The sequence below is a fragment of the Macaca mulatta genome, chromosome X (genome assembly GCF_049350105.2).
Source record: "Macaca mulatta isolate MMU2019108-1 chromosome X, T2T-MMU8v2.0, whole genome shotgun sequence".
Lineage (NCBI taxonomy): Eukaryota > Metazoa > Chordata > Mammalia > Primates > Cercopithecidae > Macaca > Macaca mulatta.
In genome coordinates this window covers 18440850-18457024 of record NC_133426.1, presented here as the reverse complement: position 1 = coordinate 18457024, position 16175 = coordinate 18440850, and the positions used below count along the sequence as shown (strand labels likewise).

The 16175-nt window shown below is 40.2% G+C and overlaps 1 protein-coding gene across 10 annotated transcripts in view; it reads right to left on the bottom strand.

The window, feature by feature from the left end:
• Nucleotides 1–16175, bottom strand: part of PPEF1 (protein phosphatase with EF-hand domain 1) — a 149396-nt gene that overhangs the window by 110441 nt on the left and 22780 nt on the right. For all 10 annotated transcript variants that reach the window (XR_013413218.1, XR_013413219.1, XM_077989605.1 and 7 more), the window contains 2 exons: nt 14462–14564; nt 7040–7207 (listed from right to left, as the gene is read on the bottom strand). Coding sequence is in view for 8 of the 10 variants with exons in the window: in XM_077989605.1 (XP_077845731.1) it covers nt 7040–7085 (46 nt within the window). In the remaining 2 variants the exon portion in view is untranslated. The remainder of the gene's footprint in view (nt 1–7039; nt 7208–14461; nt 14565–16175) is intronic.

Below are 16175 nucleotides of genomic sequence, written 5' to 3'. Positions count from 1 at the left end.
AACTCACCAAGTACTTACCACACTGAGCATGAGCTGCTTCCACTATACAAACAAGAATAATAACCCTTTATTCAGGCTTATTACAAGGATTAAATAAAATATATGTAGATGATGTCGAACACTCTTTGGGATATGGTTAGTAATCAGGAAATAATATCTGTCATTTTCTATCAAGAGCTTTCAAAATATTTATAGCCCTTGACATGCTAATTTCATATCTAATCACCAGAATATAGAAATAATCCAAAATAAGGAAAAGGCTTTGCACAAAGAAATTCTTCAAAGTGTTATTTATATTAGTATTAAAAGGTCCAATATTTGAAGAATAATTACGCATATTATGGCCTATTCACCAAATAAAATATTTAGCAATGACTAAAATGATATTTGCAAAGCATTCATAACAACTTGAGAGATGTTTACATAACATTTTAGTGCTAAAAGTGAGGCTACAAAAAACTAACATTTAGGATGATCAGAAATCTATACTATACAAAAAATACGTTGAAGGAAATTATCAGAATGTTGTCATTATCTCTGGGTAGTGGAATGATGAGGGAGTATTCATTATTTCCAACTGCTTTTCTGTATTTTTTCCAAATTTCTGAATGAGAGAAAATTTTATGCATACAATGTTTGCCTATGAAAAAATGTAAGTAAACATCATTGCATCAGCTTTCAGCAGATTTGTTATTATGAACTCATAATAAACCTTGATTGGCATATCCAACAAGAGATAAAAGAAGAAAAAGAATTTTAAATGGCTATTCTGGATGCACTTCATACGGGTTTGCCCTGCTCCATAAGGAGCAGTGGAGCCATAAAAAAAAAAAAAAAAAAAAAAAAAAAAAAAAAAAAAAAAAAAAAGAATCTTAAGGGAATACTCTGAACAAGTATATGTTACCAAATTAGATAACGTAGATGAAATGGACAAATTCCTAGAACTACCACAAATGATTCAAGAAGGAATAGAAAATCTAAATAGTCATATAACAAGAGATAGAATAAGTAATCAAAAAAACTACACACAAAGAAAATCTCATGCCCAGATAGCTTCACTGATGAATTCTACCAAATATTAAAGAATTAATACCAATTCTTCATAAACTCTTCCAAAAAATGGAGGAGAAAGGAACATTTTCCAACTCATTCTATGAGGCCAATATTACCCTGACAGTTAAATCAGACAAAGATATCACAAGAAAACTATAGATCAATATCTCTTATGAATATAGATGCAAAATTATTCTACAAAATACCAACAAACTGAATTCAGCAACACATGAAAAGTATTATACACCATGACCAAGGGGATTTATCCTAGGAATGCGAAGTTGGTTTAACATCAATTAACATAATATGCCATTTAATTAACATTATATGCCATATAATAAAATAAAGGACAAAAACCACATGATCATCTCAATACATGCAGAGAAAGCATTTGACGAAATTAAACACCACTTTGTAATAATAAAAAATCAATAAACTAGGAATAGGAGTGTGTTTTCTCAACCTGAGAAAGAGCATCTACGAAAAAGACACAGCCGATATAAGACTTACTGGTGAAAGACTGAATGCTTCTTCCTTAAGATCAGGAACAAGACAAGGATGGCTAGTCTTGCATTTCTATTTGACATTGTAGTGGAGGCAAGAAAACGAAACAAAAGGCATTGGAAAGAAACAAGTAAAACTACATTTGCAGATGACCTGATTTGTAAATAAAAATTCCTAAAATATCCACTAAAAACCTATTAAAGCTAATAAATGAGTTCAGCAAAGTATACAAGACCAATATACAAAAATCAGTTTTTAAACATTTACAATAAACAATCCAAAAATGAAATTAATAAAAATCCATGTATAATATCAAAAAGAATAAAAAACCTAGGTTAAATTTAACAAAAAAAGTGTAAAACTTATACTCTGAACACTACAAGACAGTGGTGAAAGAAATTAAAGATCTAAATAGATGGAAAGACACCCCATGTTCAAGGATCAGATTATTTAATTGTTAAGATAGCAATACTCCCCAAACTGATCTACAGATTCAACACAACCCCTGTCAACATTCCACTTGGCTTGAGACATTGACACATTGATTCTAAAATTCATATGGATATGTAAGGGACCCAGAATAGCCAAAATAATCTTGAAAAAGAGAAACAAAGTTGAAGGATTCATACTTCCCAATTTCAAAACTTTATTTAAAAACAAATTTAGTAGGCCTGGCGCAGTGGCTCACACCTGTAAACCCAGCACTTTGGGAGGCCAAGGTGGGCGGATCATGAGGTCAGGAGTTCAAGACCAGCCTGGTCAACATGGTGAAACCACATCTCTATCAAAAATACAAAAATTAGCCAGGTGTGGTGGTTTGTGCCTGTAATCCCAGCTACCCCGGAGGCTGAGGCAGGAGAATCACTTGAACCTGGGAGGCAGAGGTCGCAGTGAGCTGAGATCGTGCCATTGCACTCCAGCCTGGGCGACAAGAGTAAGACTCCATCTCAAAAAAAAAAAAAAAAAAAAAAAAGCTATAGTAATCCAGACACTGGTACTAGCATAAGAAAGACATACAGACCATTGGAATAGAATTGAGAGCCCAGAAATAAACAACATTTATGGTCAGTTGATTTTTGACAAAGGTGCTAAGAGGATTCAATGGGGAAAGAACAATCTTTTCAACAAATGGTGCTGAGACGACTGGATATCCACATGCAAAAAAATGAATTTGTACTCCTACCTCACACCATATGTGAAAACCAGCAACTCAAAATGGTTCAAATGCCTAAATGTAAGAGCTAAAACTACAAAACTGTTTTTTTGGTCTTTAAAAATACATATAATTTAGGGGGTATGAGTGCAATTTTGTTACATGTATAATGAAGTCTGGGCCTTTAGTGTAACCATTACCCAAGTCACATACATTATACTCATTAGGTAATTTCTCATACCTCAACCCCCTCCCACCCTCCCAGCTTTCTGAGTCTCCAGTGTCCATTATTCTATTCCGGATGCCCATGTGTACACATTATTTAGTTCCCACTTATAAGTGAGAACATGGGGTATTTGACTTTCTGTTTTTGAGTAATTTCACTTAAGATAATGGCTTCTTGGTCCAGCCATGTTGCTGCAAAAGACATGATTTCATTCTTTTTTATGGCTGAGTAGTATTCCATGGCATATATATATATGCACACACACACATATATACATATGTATATATACACACACACACACACACTATATATATATCCACACATACATATACATATACCCCACATTTTCTTTATCCAATCATCCATTGAAAGACACTTATGGTGATTCCATATCTTTGCTATTGTGAACAGTGCTGTGGTAAACATAAGAGTGCAGGTATCTATTTGATATAATGACTTCCTTTGGGTAGACTCCGTGGTAGGATTGCTGGATGAAATGGTAGTTTGGTAGTTCTATTTTTAGTTCTTTGAGAAATCTCCATGTTTTCCACAGAGGTTGTACTAATTTACATTCCCACCAGCAGTGATAAACATTCCCTTTTCCCTACATCCTCGCCTACATCTCTTGTTTTTTGACTTTTTAGTAATAGCCATTCTGACTGGTATGTAAGATGGTATCTCATTATGTTTTCAATTTGCATTTATCTGATGATTAGTGATGTTGAGCATTTTTTCCATATGTTTTTTGGCCATTTGTATGCCTTCTTTTGAAAAGCGTCTGGCTCAAGCCTGTAGTCCCAGCACTTTGGGAGGCCGAGACGGGCGGATCACGAGGTCAGGAGATCAAGACCCTCCTGGCTAACACGGTGAAACCCCGTCTCTACTAAAAAATACAAAAAACTAGCCAGGTGAGGTGGCGGGTGCCTGTAGTCCCAGCTACTTGAGAGGCTGAGGCAGGAGAATGGCGTAAACCCGGGAGGCGGAGGTTGCAGTGAGCTGAGATCCAGCCACTGTGCTCCAGCCTGGGTGACAGAGCGAGACTCCGTCTCAAAAAAAAAAAAAAAAAAAAAAAAAGTGTCTGTTCGTGACCTTTGCCCACTTTTTAATTTTTTTTTTTTTTCTCGTTGATTTGTTACAAAACTCTTAAAGTAAGACATGAGCATAAATCTCTTTGGATTCGGGAATGGATTCTTAGATATGACACCAAAAGCACAAGCAACCAAAGAAAAAATAAAGTGAACTTCATCAAAATTAAAAACTTTTGGCTGGGCACGGTGGCTCACGCCTGTAATCACTGCACTTTCAGAGGCCTAGGCGGGCGGATCACGAGGACAGGAGATCGAGACCATCCTGGCCAACATGGTGAAACCCCATCTCTACTAAAAATACAAAAAATTAGCCGGGCGAGGTGGCGGGCGCCTGTAGTCCCAGCTACTCCGGAGGCTGAGGCAGGAGAATGGCGTGAACCCGGGAGGCGAAGCTTGCAGTGAGCCAAGATCGCGCCACTGCACTCCAGCCTGGGCGACAGAGTGAGACTCCACCTCAAAAAAAAAACTTTTGTGCTTCAAAGAACACCACTAATAAAGTATGAAGAGAATCCAATGAATGAGAGAAAATATTTGCAAATCACATATTTGATAGGAAACTTGTATTTAGAATATATAAATATCTCTTACAACAAAATAATATAAAAATAAATAATTCAATTAAAAATGGATACATGATCTGAATAGATATTTCTCCAAAGAAGATATACAAATAGCCAATAAACACATGAAAAGATGCTCAATGTCAGTAGTCATTACAGAAATACAAATGTAAACCACGGTGAGATATCACTTCATACCCACTAGGATGACTATAATCAAAAGGACAGACGATAACAACTATTGCTGAAAATGTGGAGAAAGTGAAACCCTTATACACTGCTGGTAGGAATGTAGAATGGCGCAGTCACTTGGGAAAACAGCTTGGAAATTTCTCAAAATGTTAAACATAAAACTACCATATGACCCAGCAATTCCACTTCTGTGTATATACCCAAGAGAACGGAAAACGTATGTTCACAGCAGCATTGTTCATAACAGTGAAAAAGATGAAACAGGTCAGGAGCAGTGGCTCACGCCTGTAATCCCAGCACTTTGGGAGGCCGAGGTGGCGAATCACCTGAGGTCAGGAGTTCGAGACCAGCCTGGCCAACATGGTGAAACCCCATCTCTATCAAAAATACAAAACTTAGCCAGGTGTGGTGGTGTGTGCCTGTAATCCCAGCTACTCTGGAGGCTGAGGGAGGAGAATCGTTTGAACCCGGGAGGTGGAGGTTGCAGTGAGCGGAGATCGCACCACTGCACTCCAGCCTGGGTGACAGAGCAAGACTCTGTCTCAAAAAAGAAAAACAGAAAAAAAAAAGCTGAAACAATCCAAATGTCTATCAATTGATGAATGGATAAATACAATGTGGCATATTCATATAATGAAATATTATTCCGCAATAAAAAGGAATAAAGTACTGATACATGCTACAACATGGACAAAGCCAGACATAAAAGGTCACACAATGTATGACTCCATTTACATGAAATGTCCAGAATAGATAAATCCGTAGAGACTGAATGTAGATTTGTGGTTGCCAGGGGCTGAGAGGAGAGAGAAAGTGCTTAATGGATAAGGGGTTTTCCTCTGGAGCGTCGGAAATGTCTCGGAAGTACATGGGGTTGTGCTTGCACGACACTGTGAACATACCAACTGCTACTGAGTTGTTCACTTGACAATGGCTAATTTCATGTTACGTGAATTTCACCTCAATAAATCACAGGCATTTGGAAGAGAAAGCAATCCAAAAATCTAAGCTAATATTTCCACTTACATGCAATGTTTTAAAAGTTGAAAAGTATTTCCTTTTTTTTTTTTAATTGAAAAGTTTTTCAAAAAGAGAGAGAATTTGTTTTTACAAGTTGGACTTGGCTTTTTTTTTTTTTTAACCTAAGAAATCTGGCTAAATTTAAAGAACTGTGAGTAATCCTAGATATAAAAAGATTATTTCTCTTTACTCTCAGCTAATAAATGTCTACTATAGTAGTAGAGTTCACATGGAGCTTTTGAAAGAGTTATTTCATGACATGCTTAAAGATTTGAAAGAGTTAGTACACCTCCTATGTCCCTTCCTACTTTCAGAGATGAGTTTCCTACATCATCAGCACGAGTCAGCTGGATAGGAGAATAACATTTGATTCCCAAAGGAAAACATCCCACGCTAATTAGTATAGCACACTCTGCATCCTAAACTCTCCATCTTAAACCTGAATAAACTTCCAAAGGCAAGATGTGGGATAGAAGTTGGAGAAATTACCTATAACCTAGACATCAAAGAAGTGAAGTTTAAGAGCAAATTACTCATACTGATTGTCCCAGCTTATTTACTTGTTTTTATTTTAATTTGCTTGTTGGAAACTCTATCCCTAAACGCTCAAGTTTGTTTCAACTAGATGCCAATAGCCATGAGAAAGAACCTCAGTACAAAATAAACAAAGTGATTTAAGCTTCTAATTATATGGGGGTAGAGAAAGGCATGCCATCTATTTAGAAACAACACACCTTTTTTTGGAAACAGATGATCTAGCATTCTCCCAATTCTCCTAGAATATTTTTAAAACATGAGGCAAATCTCATGAAGTTCTGTGTTGAATAGATATAGAAATAATGTGATCATTGAGTTATAAAATCCAATAAAAATTCAATGATGCTACTAAATGTCACAAAAGTAGGGATATAGCTATTTATAAAAGTATTGAAGAAACACACATAAATTACACTGTCTTTCTTGTTCCCTGACACTGAGTTTTAAATTGAGATTTTATATTGGTACATTATCGACTGAAATTAAATCAATCATAAAATATCTCTAAGACAATACTTTATGGTACTTCATAAATTCAAAGCTACATCTTCCTAAATGTAGTTTCCTATGCTCCTCTAATGATGCCTTGTGCAAATCACACAGGGCAGCTTGAGCATCGTGGGAGTAAATGAGAAAGGGGGAGAGGGTGAGGCCAGTTCATTTTCCCCTTTTCATTCATAACCACAGGCACATTCCAAGTACTCACATGTCTCAGATTTCCTGGTTTTCGTTGAAGAACTGCTGCATCCCATGACTTCTATCTAAATCATATGTGTTCATGAATTCAACTTCTGATTTTAAGACAGAGTGTGAAAAGTCCCTCCCTTTAAGCTGCGAGGAACCACTCTTAGCCGATCCTCTTCAGTCATAGATCCTAATGAGGAACACACAGGAGGGAGGGAAGGAAACCGCCAGTTAACCACATGGTAGCTGAGGGGCTGCTCAGCAGGATTCATTTTATGCTTCTTCTGAATCGCTGTTCATCATGTGATGTGGAAAGTGATCAGACATAATCTAATCCTGGCTTATTTTCCAAAACACAGCAGCAGCTACAGAGCAGCTATAGGCTGCTTCTCTGCTAGACATAAATGAGTTTCTCCATGTCTAGGTCACATCCAGCTCTGTATAAAATAGAGCATTCAAAATGAAAAGAAAAATTGAAATACGACAGTGTACGATTTTCTAATTTAAATACGGGGAATGGGATGTGGAGGAGCTGACATAATTAACTGTTTTGGTTTTCAGCTCAAAGTAATTCAACCTATCTAGGCTTTTAAAAACACAAATTGGAAGTTGACTATGAGACAAAAACAACATATTTAAACAGCTATGCTGAAATTCAAAGTGAGTTCTTTGACAGTATTTCTCAGAATAAGTTGGGAACATTTGTTTTATTTAAAAAAAAAAAAAAAAAAAAAGGAGACAGCCGGTCGTGGTGGCTCATGCCCGTAATCCCAGCACTTTGGGAGGCTGAGGCAGGCGGATTACGAGGTCAAGCATTTGAGACTAGCCTGGCCAATATAGTGAAACTCTGTCTCTACTAAAAATACCAAAATTAGTCGGGCATGGTGGCGCATGCCTGTAATCCCAGCTACTCGGGAGGCTGAGGCAGGAGAATTGCTTGAACCCAGGAGGTGGAGGTTGCAGTGAGCCGAGATGGCGCCACTGCACTCCAGCCTGGGCGACAGAGCAAGACTCCATCTCAAAAAAAAAAAAAAAAAAGGGAGACTCGAAACCTCCCCCCAAATTGAGGAATCGTAATCTGTGAGAGTGCCCTTTTATTTATTATTTGAGATGGAGTCTCGCTCTGTCACTCAGACTAGAGTACAGTGGTGTGATCACGGCTCACTACGGCCTCGACCTCCCAGGCTCAGGTGATCCTCCTGCCTCAGCCTCACTAGTAGATGGGATTACAGGCATGTGCCACCACACCTGGCTAATTTTTGTATTTTTAGTAGAGATGGGGTTTTGCTGTGTTGGCCAGGATGGTCTCGAACTCCTGACCTCAGGTGATCCACCTGCCTCGGCCTCCCAAAGTGCTGGGATTATAGGCATGAGCCACCATGCCCGGCCAAGAATGTCCTTTTAAACAAGCTCTCTGGGCACTGCTGAGGCCCCTCTGGAGTCTAACCTCGTGTTCTGTAGTCCTTCTCAGGAGCTTCCTGACTCCCATAATCACTTGATGGGAGTTTTCAACAAAATTCCTTTCCATATTATACTGTCACGTCACTTTTTAGGGTGATGTCTCCTTTATTTTGTGATGCTCCAAACCAACCTGATCTAATATATTTGCATTCTTTTTTTTTTTTCCAGACAGGGTCTCACTCTGTCACCCAGGATGGAGTGTAGTGGCACAATCACGGCTCACTGCAGCCTTAACTTCCCAAGCATGTGCCGTGACACCCGGCTAATTTTATTCTTTTGTAGAGACAGGGTCTCCCTATGTTGCCGAGGCCGGTCTCAAACTCCTGGGCTCAAGTGATCCTCTGACCTGGTCCTCCCAAAGTGCTGGGATCACAGGTGTGAGCCATCTTGCCCAGCCCTTTCTGCATGTCTTGACAGGAACAAAGTCAGCAAACAACTGACATAGCTATCTTTCCATTAGTACTACACCAAAAACTTCAAAATTTCAACTCGACTAAAGAAAGGGAAAACTAAAATAAGCAAAATATTTGAACTATGGCAATGTTTTGAACATAACAATAAGCTTAATAAACAGATTTTCTGACCAGAGGTGAACCTGATTATTTTATGTATTGAATTAATTAGCCCTCCTAAACTTTGGGTTATTTCGAAATTTTTATTTATTTTTTGAGACAAGATCCTGCTCTGTCACCCAGGCTGGGTGATGCAACCATGACTCACTGCAGCCTCCACCTCCCAGCCTCAAGTGATTCTCCTACCTCAGCCTCCTGAGCAGCTGGAACTACAGGCATGCACCACCATGCCCAGCTAATTTTTGCACTTTTTTGTAGACACGGGGTCTCACCATGTTGCCCAAGTTGGTCTCAAACTCCTGGCCTCAAGCAACGTGCCCACCTCAGCCTCCCAAAGTGCTGGGATTACAGGCATGAGCCACTGTGCTTGGCTCTGTTTCCAAATTTGATAAGCATTTCTTTCGTGTCTTCCTTATCTACGTCATGACTAAAGAACATTAACAAGGTCAGATCCAAGGGCAGGATGAGCCCTGCAGCATTCCACTCCAAACCATCCTCCAGGTTCACCAGAGATCCATCACCTTCAGACTAGCTGAGTACATTTGTTCAGTTAGCTGGTAAACTCACCTATCATAACTTTCATTTATCTGTGAGACATCCTGGAGGATTTTACTAAATGTTTTAATAAAATGATGATATGTATGTATTTTGATACTTTGACATTCCAGCTTATTCCAGCAAAAGAAGAGAGAGGAAAGGAGGAGGAGAAAAGGAAGGAAGGGCAGAGGAGGAAGGAAGGAAGGAAGGAAATAAATTTGGCAAGATTTTTAATAACAAAATCATAGAAGTTTAAAGGTGAGAGAGACCTTTAAAATTACCTAGTATTCACACAAAGTGCAGGGAAGTTAAACAACTTGTCCCATGTCATATAGACCTGTGGTTGTCATACTTCGTTGCACATGAGTGTCACCTGGGGAGCTTTTCAAACTCCCAGTACTCAGCCTGCACCTCATTAAGTCAGAATCTCTTGGGGTTTAAAAAATACTGATGCTCAAGTACCACCTCCAGAGAATTTGACGTAATTGGTACTGGGTGGGGGATTGGGCATCAAGATTTTTTTTCCCCAGTTTTCTAGATTCTAATACACAGCAAAGTTTGACAATCTCTAATAGAGATGGTATTTTAGCAAACCCATGGTGCTGCATAGTGATGATCACATTTTCCTAGAAATGCTTTGGCTCCATCTATTTCAAGCTGAATTTTTCCAGAGGTCGTGTCAGGCCAATGAGTCTGTAGCTTCTAGCATATACTCTTTTCTCATTTTTGAAATTGGGGCACTGTTCATCTAGGAATTCATCTAGTCCTGGTGACATTCTCCAGGTACCTAGATCAGTGCTCTCCAACTTGAGTGCTCACAAGACTTATTGGGGGTGGGGGGATGCAGATTCCCAGGCTTTACCAACAATACTCAGATTCAAAAGTCCAGGGCCTTGGAATATGCATTTAAAGTGCACCGTGCCAGGAACTTTGATGCAAGCAATCCCCATATCTCAGTTGGAGAAACACTATTTTCCAACAGCATCCAAATCTCCCTTGGGCTTTGCTCCATCCTCATGCTATTTTTTCTACCCCTTTTTATGAAGACATAAGAATTGGGGCTGGGTGCAGTGGCTCTCACTCATAATCCTAGCACTTTGGGAGGCTGAGGCAGATGGATCCTTTGAGCCCAGGAGTTCGAGACCAGCCTGGGCATCATAGGGAGACCCCATCTCTACCAAAAAATACAAAAAATCAGCTGGGCGTGGTGGTGCCCACCTGTAGTCCCAGCTACTCAGGAGGCTGAGGTGGGAGGATCACCTGAGCCTGGGAGGTCAAAGCTGCAGCGAGCCGTGATCACACCACTGCACTCCAGCCTGGGCGACAGAGTGAAACCCTGACTTAAAAAAAAGTATATTTTTTAATTTAAAAAAGAAAACAGGGAAAAAAAAGAATTGAGCATTTAGTAGGCCTTAAACACTGATTGGACTGATTGATATATTTCAATTTCGATTTTCCTTTTCCAGAAAAAAAAAAGCAATGTCTCAATGTCCCTCCAGAGGCATTTGGTTTTCGGTCACCCCTCAGTTAATCCACAACAAACAAAATTACACAACAAACACAATTTCATATAAAAGATTCACTAAGAACTAAAGCGCATCAAACTTGAGTATATTTCTGTTAGACTATTAGCCCCACGGGCAACTTCCTAAATAGCCCTTGAATCTCTGGCACCTACATGGTGTCTTCCATATTGCAGATGTTGGATAATGCTAAATGAATGAATGAATGAACAAAGGAATCAATATTTCTAGGCCAGAGTCCTTTAAAAATGCAGTTGCTAAAAGTCATTATTAATGCATCATTTTGTGCACAGGTATGTGCTATTCAATTATACAAAAGCATTTTATTAAATCAGAAAGGGGTAGTACTCATACATCATTTTTAAAGAAAGTTTTTAAATCATGATGGAAAGACGTGATGATTGTTCTAGAATTTTTTGATTATCCATTAGAAAAAAAATTGGCTATTATAATTTTTACATTATTAAATAAATATTACCAATTTATTTTTTTAACTGTTTTTCTCTCAGGTAATAGGTTATAAAAAAAAGTCAGTTCTTTTTCATTGTCACCAAAATATGAGCTGGTTCAAGCAAGGTGCCACTTACCCCTCCCATGTACTACACCACCTGGACTTCCAGGAGAGAGAGAAGTGAGTTTGTAAGCAGTGCGCCGCACCTTTGAGGGCATCTCTGATGTAAAGCTGATAAAAATGATTGGGGATTTTCCATGACTTGGTAAAATCTAAGCTTCTTCCATTTCCCACCCTCTGTTAGCATTTAAGTGCATTAAAGAAGTCTGAAGAAGTGATTCCCTGAGGTGTGAAAAGGGTTCTCAGGCTCAAAGAGGCGGGGGGCTTCCACAGGGTTCACAAAGGCCCAAGAATGTCCTAGTGGGTAACACAAGCCCCTGGGCGGATCGTGGCAAAAAAACAGCTTGAAACTTGCCCAGTGCTGCTGTCCCTTCCAATATACACCAAGGATGGTTTTAAAGAGTAAACATGAAATAATGATTCATCATTGGCACTCACTTATAATCTGCAAAAGGAAAGCCTTCCGCTAAAAGGTTTTTACTGTGTGTATGTTGGGGGTGAGTGGGTGGAACTGATAATTTTCAGTTTTTTTCATGCTAATCTTTCACTTCCTTCCAATGCTGAAAATACAAGGAAAGAACAAAAGACAGGCTGTGGAGACAAACCAACCTTCGCCACCAAGCACCCTCCAACCACTAGCCCAGCCTCCCCGAGTTGTTCTTGTCCATTCTTAAGGTGATTTGATTTCTAAGCTCATCTCTATCCCACTCCCACACCTTGGCTCAGTCACCCTGACACGACCCCCTCTGGCATTCTAGATGTCAGTTTCGTAGTTTCCCATATTAGAATTCAGCTTTTCCTAGAGATGTTGGCTTTAGCAAGAAACTGGCTTTAGTTCTAGCCCTGAAGACCTGGAACCCATAGTCATTCAACTGGAACCAACACCCTCCACCCCCACCCCTGACCACCACAGTGGGAGTGAAGTAGGCAGGTATAATTCTTCCCCCTTAGATTGTGCTAGCATGGAGAACAGATGCCTCATCAGGCTCACCCTATTGCATTCTGCTTGGTATTCATTGCCACAGAGGTTTTATAGCCTGAGGTCTGTGGCCTAAATATAATGAAGAGGCATAGGGTGAGGCAGAGGAGTTCCTGGCAGCCCGCGCCAGAGAGGTCCCTTTCACCGCTACCTTTCCAGTAGAACAGTGCAGCAATTACTTATGTCTGGGATCTTAAATGAGTAAGGGGAGGTCTGTAAGACCAAGCTGGTGATTCTTCCTGGGTCTCGCCAGATGAGAGGATAAGAAAAGGGAGGAAACTATACTGACCACCAGAAGGTGTTTGAAAGTGTCTGCTGGTACATCAGACGTGATTGTAATCAGGTAACAGCTTGGCCTGGTGCCAGGTTTTCCAAAGCATGTTTGTGGAAGAAGAGTTGTATGTGGTTTATGATTCCAGGACTAAGACCAAAATAAAGGTCCCACCATCACATGATAAGTTCAGGGGATGTAGGGTTGAACAGGTTTCTTTAATGCAGGACTTCTCAGAGCCTTTAATATATGAACATACATTGTGAATCTCTCAGAAAGAGCTGACCACTATTTCCCCAACAGCCTAGCTAGGGGCCCTTTTGAAGTAAAGCATCTCAAGAACTATTGTTCCTAACGGCCTGATGCTGGCCCAGTGGAGCCTTGGGTTTAGAAGTCAGACAACAGGAATTTGAATTCTCAGCTAGTCATTAATTCCCCTATACTTCAGTTTCCTCATAAGAAAACAGTGATCATAATCCATATCTTACCGACTTGTACTGAGGACTGTGTGGTGGGAAAAAACTGGCTTGAACAAAGACCAACTGTTTTTAGCTGATGAGTTAGGAGGGGCCATGCATGGGTGGGGACCCACTGTGTTTGTTCAAGTCTCTTTCTTCACAATGCTTTGTCGGGGGCCTCCCAAAGACTAAGCCCTTTGGGTACCTACAGGTTCTGGGATAATTTAAGAGTCGCAAAGCGATAGGTTCTTTTCCCTTGAGAGCTCTAAGATCTGAAAGAATGCTATACCAGTAATCACAATAGTAGTTAAAATCACTACTATTTATTAAGGGACTATTACTTACCCAGCATAGCAGGTGCTTTATATTTCTATTATTTCAGTTCACTCTCACAGCAAACTTTCAAGGTAGTATCATATCCCCATGTTACAGATGAAAAAACTGAGACTCAGAAGTTAAATAACATACTCCCTGGCACGGCTGATTAGTGGCAGAACTGAAGACTCGCTCTGTCTAATCAGTAAGGAACAAAAATGTCTGCCCACTAAAAGGCTATGCCTTGTTCTCAGGATCCAATCTGATCAGTTCGCATAAGAACTAAATCACTAAAGAGAATTTTGAACACTGTAAGGAATTCTGTTTCCATTCTTACAGATAGCTAGAAACCTCTAAGATGACAAGAAGCCAAGAGAACTAAAGGAAGATTTCTAAATATGAAGGTGTGCAGTGGAGTTTGGAGAATACTCCCTGAGGGGACCTAGAAGGGTTTCTCAAAGGATCCCTTCCCTCATTTTCTAGCTCTCAACCCAAGTGACCAAGGAGATTTTCCAAATATCAAGTTCATTTGAAATAGGCCACAATCCTTCAGATTGCCAAGTCATCTGTACATCTTCTTCAATTGATGGCAACGGATGTAAAACCAGCATTTTTGAGAACAATCATTCCGAGAAATTGCAAAGCAGTAAGATATACTCCAAGGAGTACACATTCCCTGTTCCATTGCCACACAATATGTGTTTATGATGTAGACTTCTGCTTGCCCCAAATGCCTAAGAATAAACAAACATATTACCTGTTTCTTCTGCTTGGCCAGTGTAGAGGTTTTTCCTCACCCCAGGTGTTTCAAAGAAAATGAAGACAAGAAAAAAACCTTCTCTCTGGGGAAATGCAGAGGTCTGAAAGAAAAGAGGTACAATTTCAGCTCTCTCTGAAGCACCCCACACATACACACACACACACACACACACTACTCTGCAGAGAGAGCTCTTTCTTAAATAAACAAACATATATACACACTCATACACAAAGAAATAACTAGAACAGGGCCAGGCTGCTTTGCCTTTCAGCCTGGAAGGCAAGCCCAGAGCAAGAATCTGGGAGACAGTGCGCTGGCGGTGAGTGCAGCTCTCTGCCCCAACCCTGCTCTGTTCCTGGCCTGGAGATGCACTCAAGTAATGGGCTGCAAAGTCAGCGGCCACGTGACTGCTTCCAAAGGGACCAGGCTCTGCATGGGCAGGACCAGGCTATTGTTTGCATAAATAATCTGCCATCAGTACAAAATAGAAAAGAGAATTTCAGTATATAAGAGCAGAAAAGCATTCTTTAGGTAAACTGAGGATAGTTTTTAGAAAACGTTACAGTAACCTGGTACAATTAAGAGAAGTGAAAAAATGAAACATTCTTCCTTGGTTCTAGAAAGGTGTGGGTTTAAGGGAGCAGCCACTGGGTCATAAGACATTTGTACTGCACCAGCTGTTCAATAGCTCCTTGTTGGAGAACCTACCTGTGAAGGGAGAATTACCTCCCTTCATCAGCAGAAAGGGAAAGGAAAGTTGGCCTGTAATGTTGCTGAGTTTGGGGGAGGAGAAAAACATACTTGAAAATTCAAAGTGCCCGTGGCAGTAATGGATGCCAGCAGCCACAGTTCTGCTATGTTTGAGGCAATCTAGCAGTGGTCTTGTTCCCAGAGTCTCATGCTGACCGCGGCTGCGCCGCCAGCAGTTTCCCTGGCAAACTCTTCCTAGCTGGTGACACGGCATACATGTTTTCAAGCTTACTGGTCTTAGGCTTTGCCAGCTAAAATTTACAGGACTCCAGCCATAAACATTTCATAACCCCACCCAAGCTGCTCTTTAGCTCAAATCCGTTCTGCAAATGAGAGCCACAGGAGATCTACTAGTAAAGTGGTTACCTAGTTTGCCATTTAATCGGATGGAGTCACTTGAAAAACAACTGGCGAGGTGGTTCTGGGCTTCTGTTCTCCTATTAGTATATTAACCTCACCAGAGGGCCTCATTATGAGGCAATACAACCACTTAGGTTTCCATGGTGGGGACGCCAAAAGTAGGACCTGATGAGGCTGCCACACAAATTGTAAATGATAGCATAATTACTCAGGCTCCAAAAAAATAGTGGACAATGTAGCTATACAGCTGGCTCTCCCAACCAAATGCCTATTCAATCCTCAGCCATTAAATTATGGCTATGTCTAGATACAGTTGTTCCAATGTCACCTCCTCTGTGTGAAGCCTTTCCTGAATCACCAAAGGGGAATTAGTCACTCTGTCTTCTGGCTCTCAAAGCCATGTGTGCGTCCAATTATAGAGCTGCTCAAAGTGTGCTGTAATTTGCCCTTTTACATGTGAAATCCTAAAGGGAAAGGATCTATTTCATTCCTCTTGGCATCCCCAGTTGTGTGTGTGTTTTATTTTTGAAACAGAGTCTCACTCTGTCACCCAGGCTGTGTAGCAGTGTACTCTGGGCTCACTGCAACCTCTGCCTCCCGG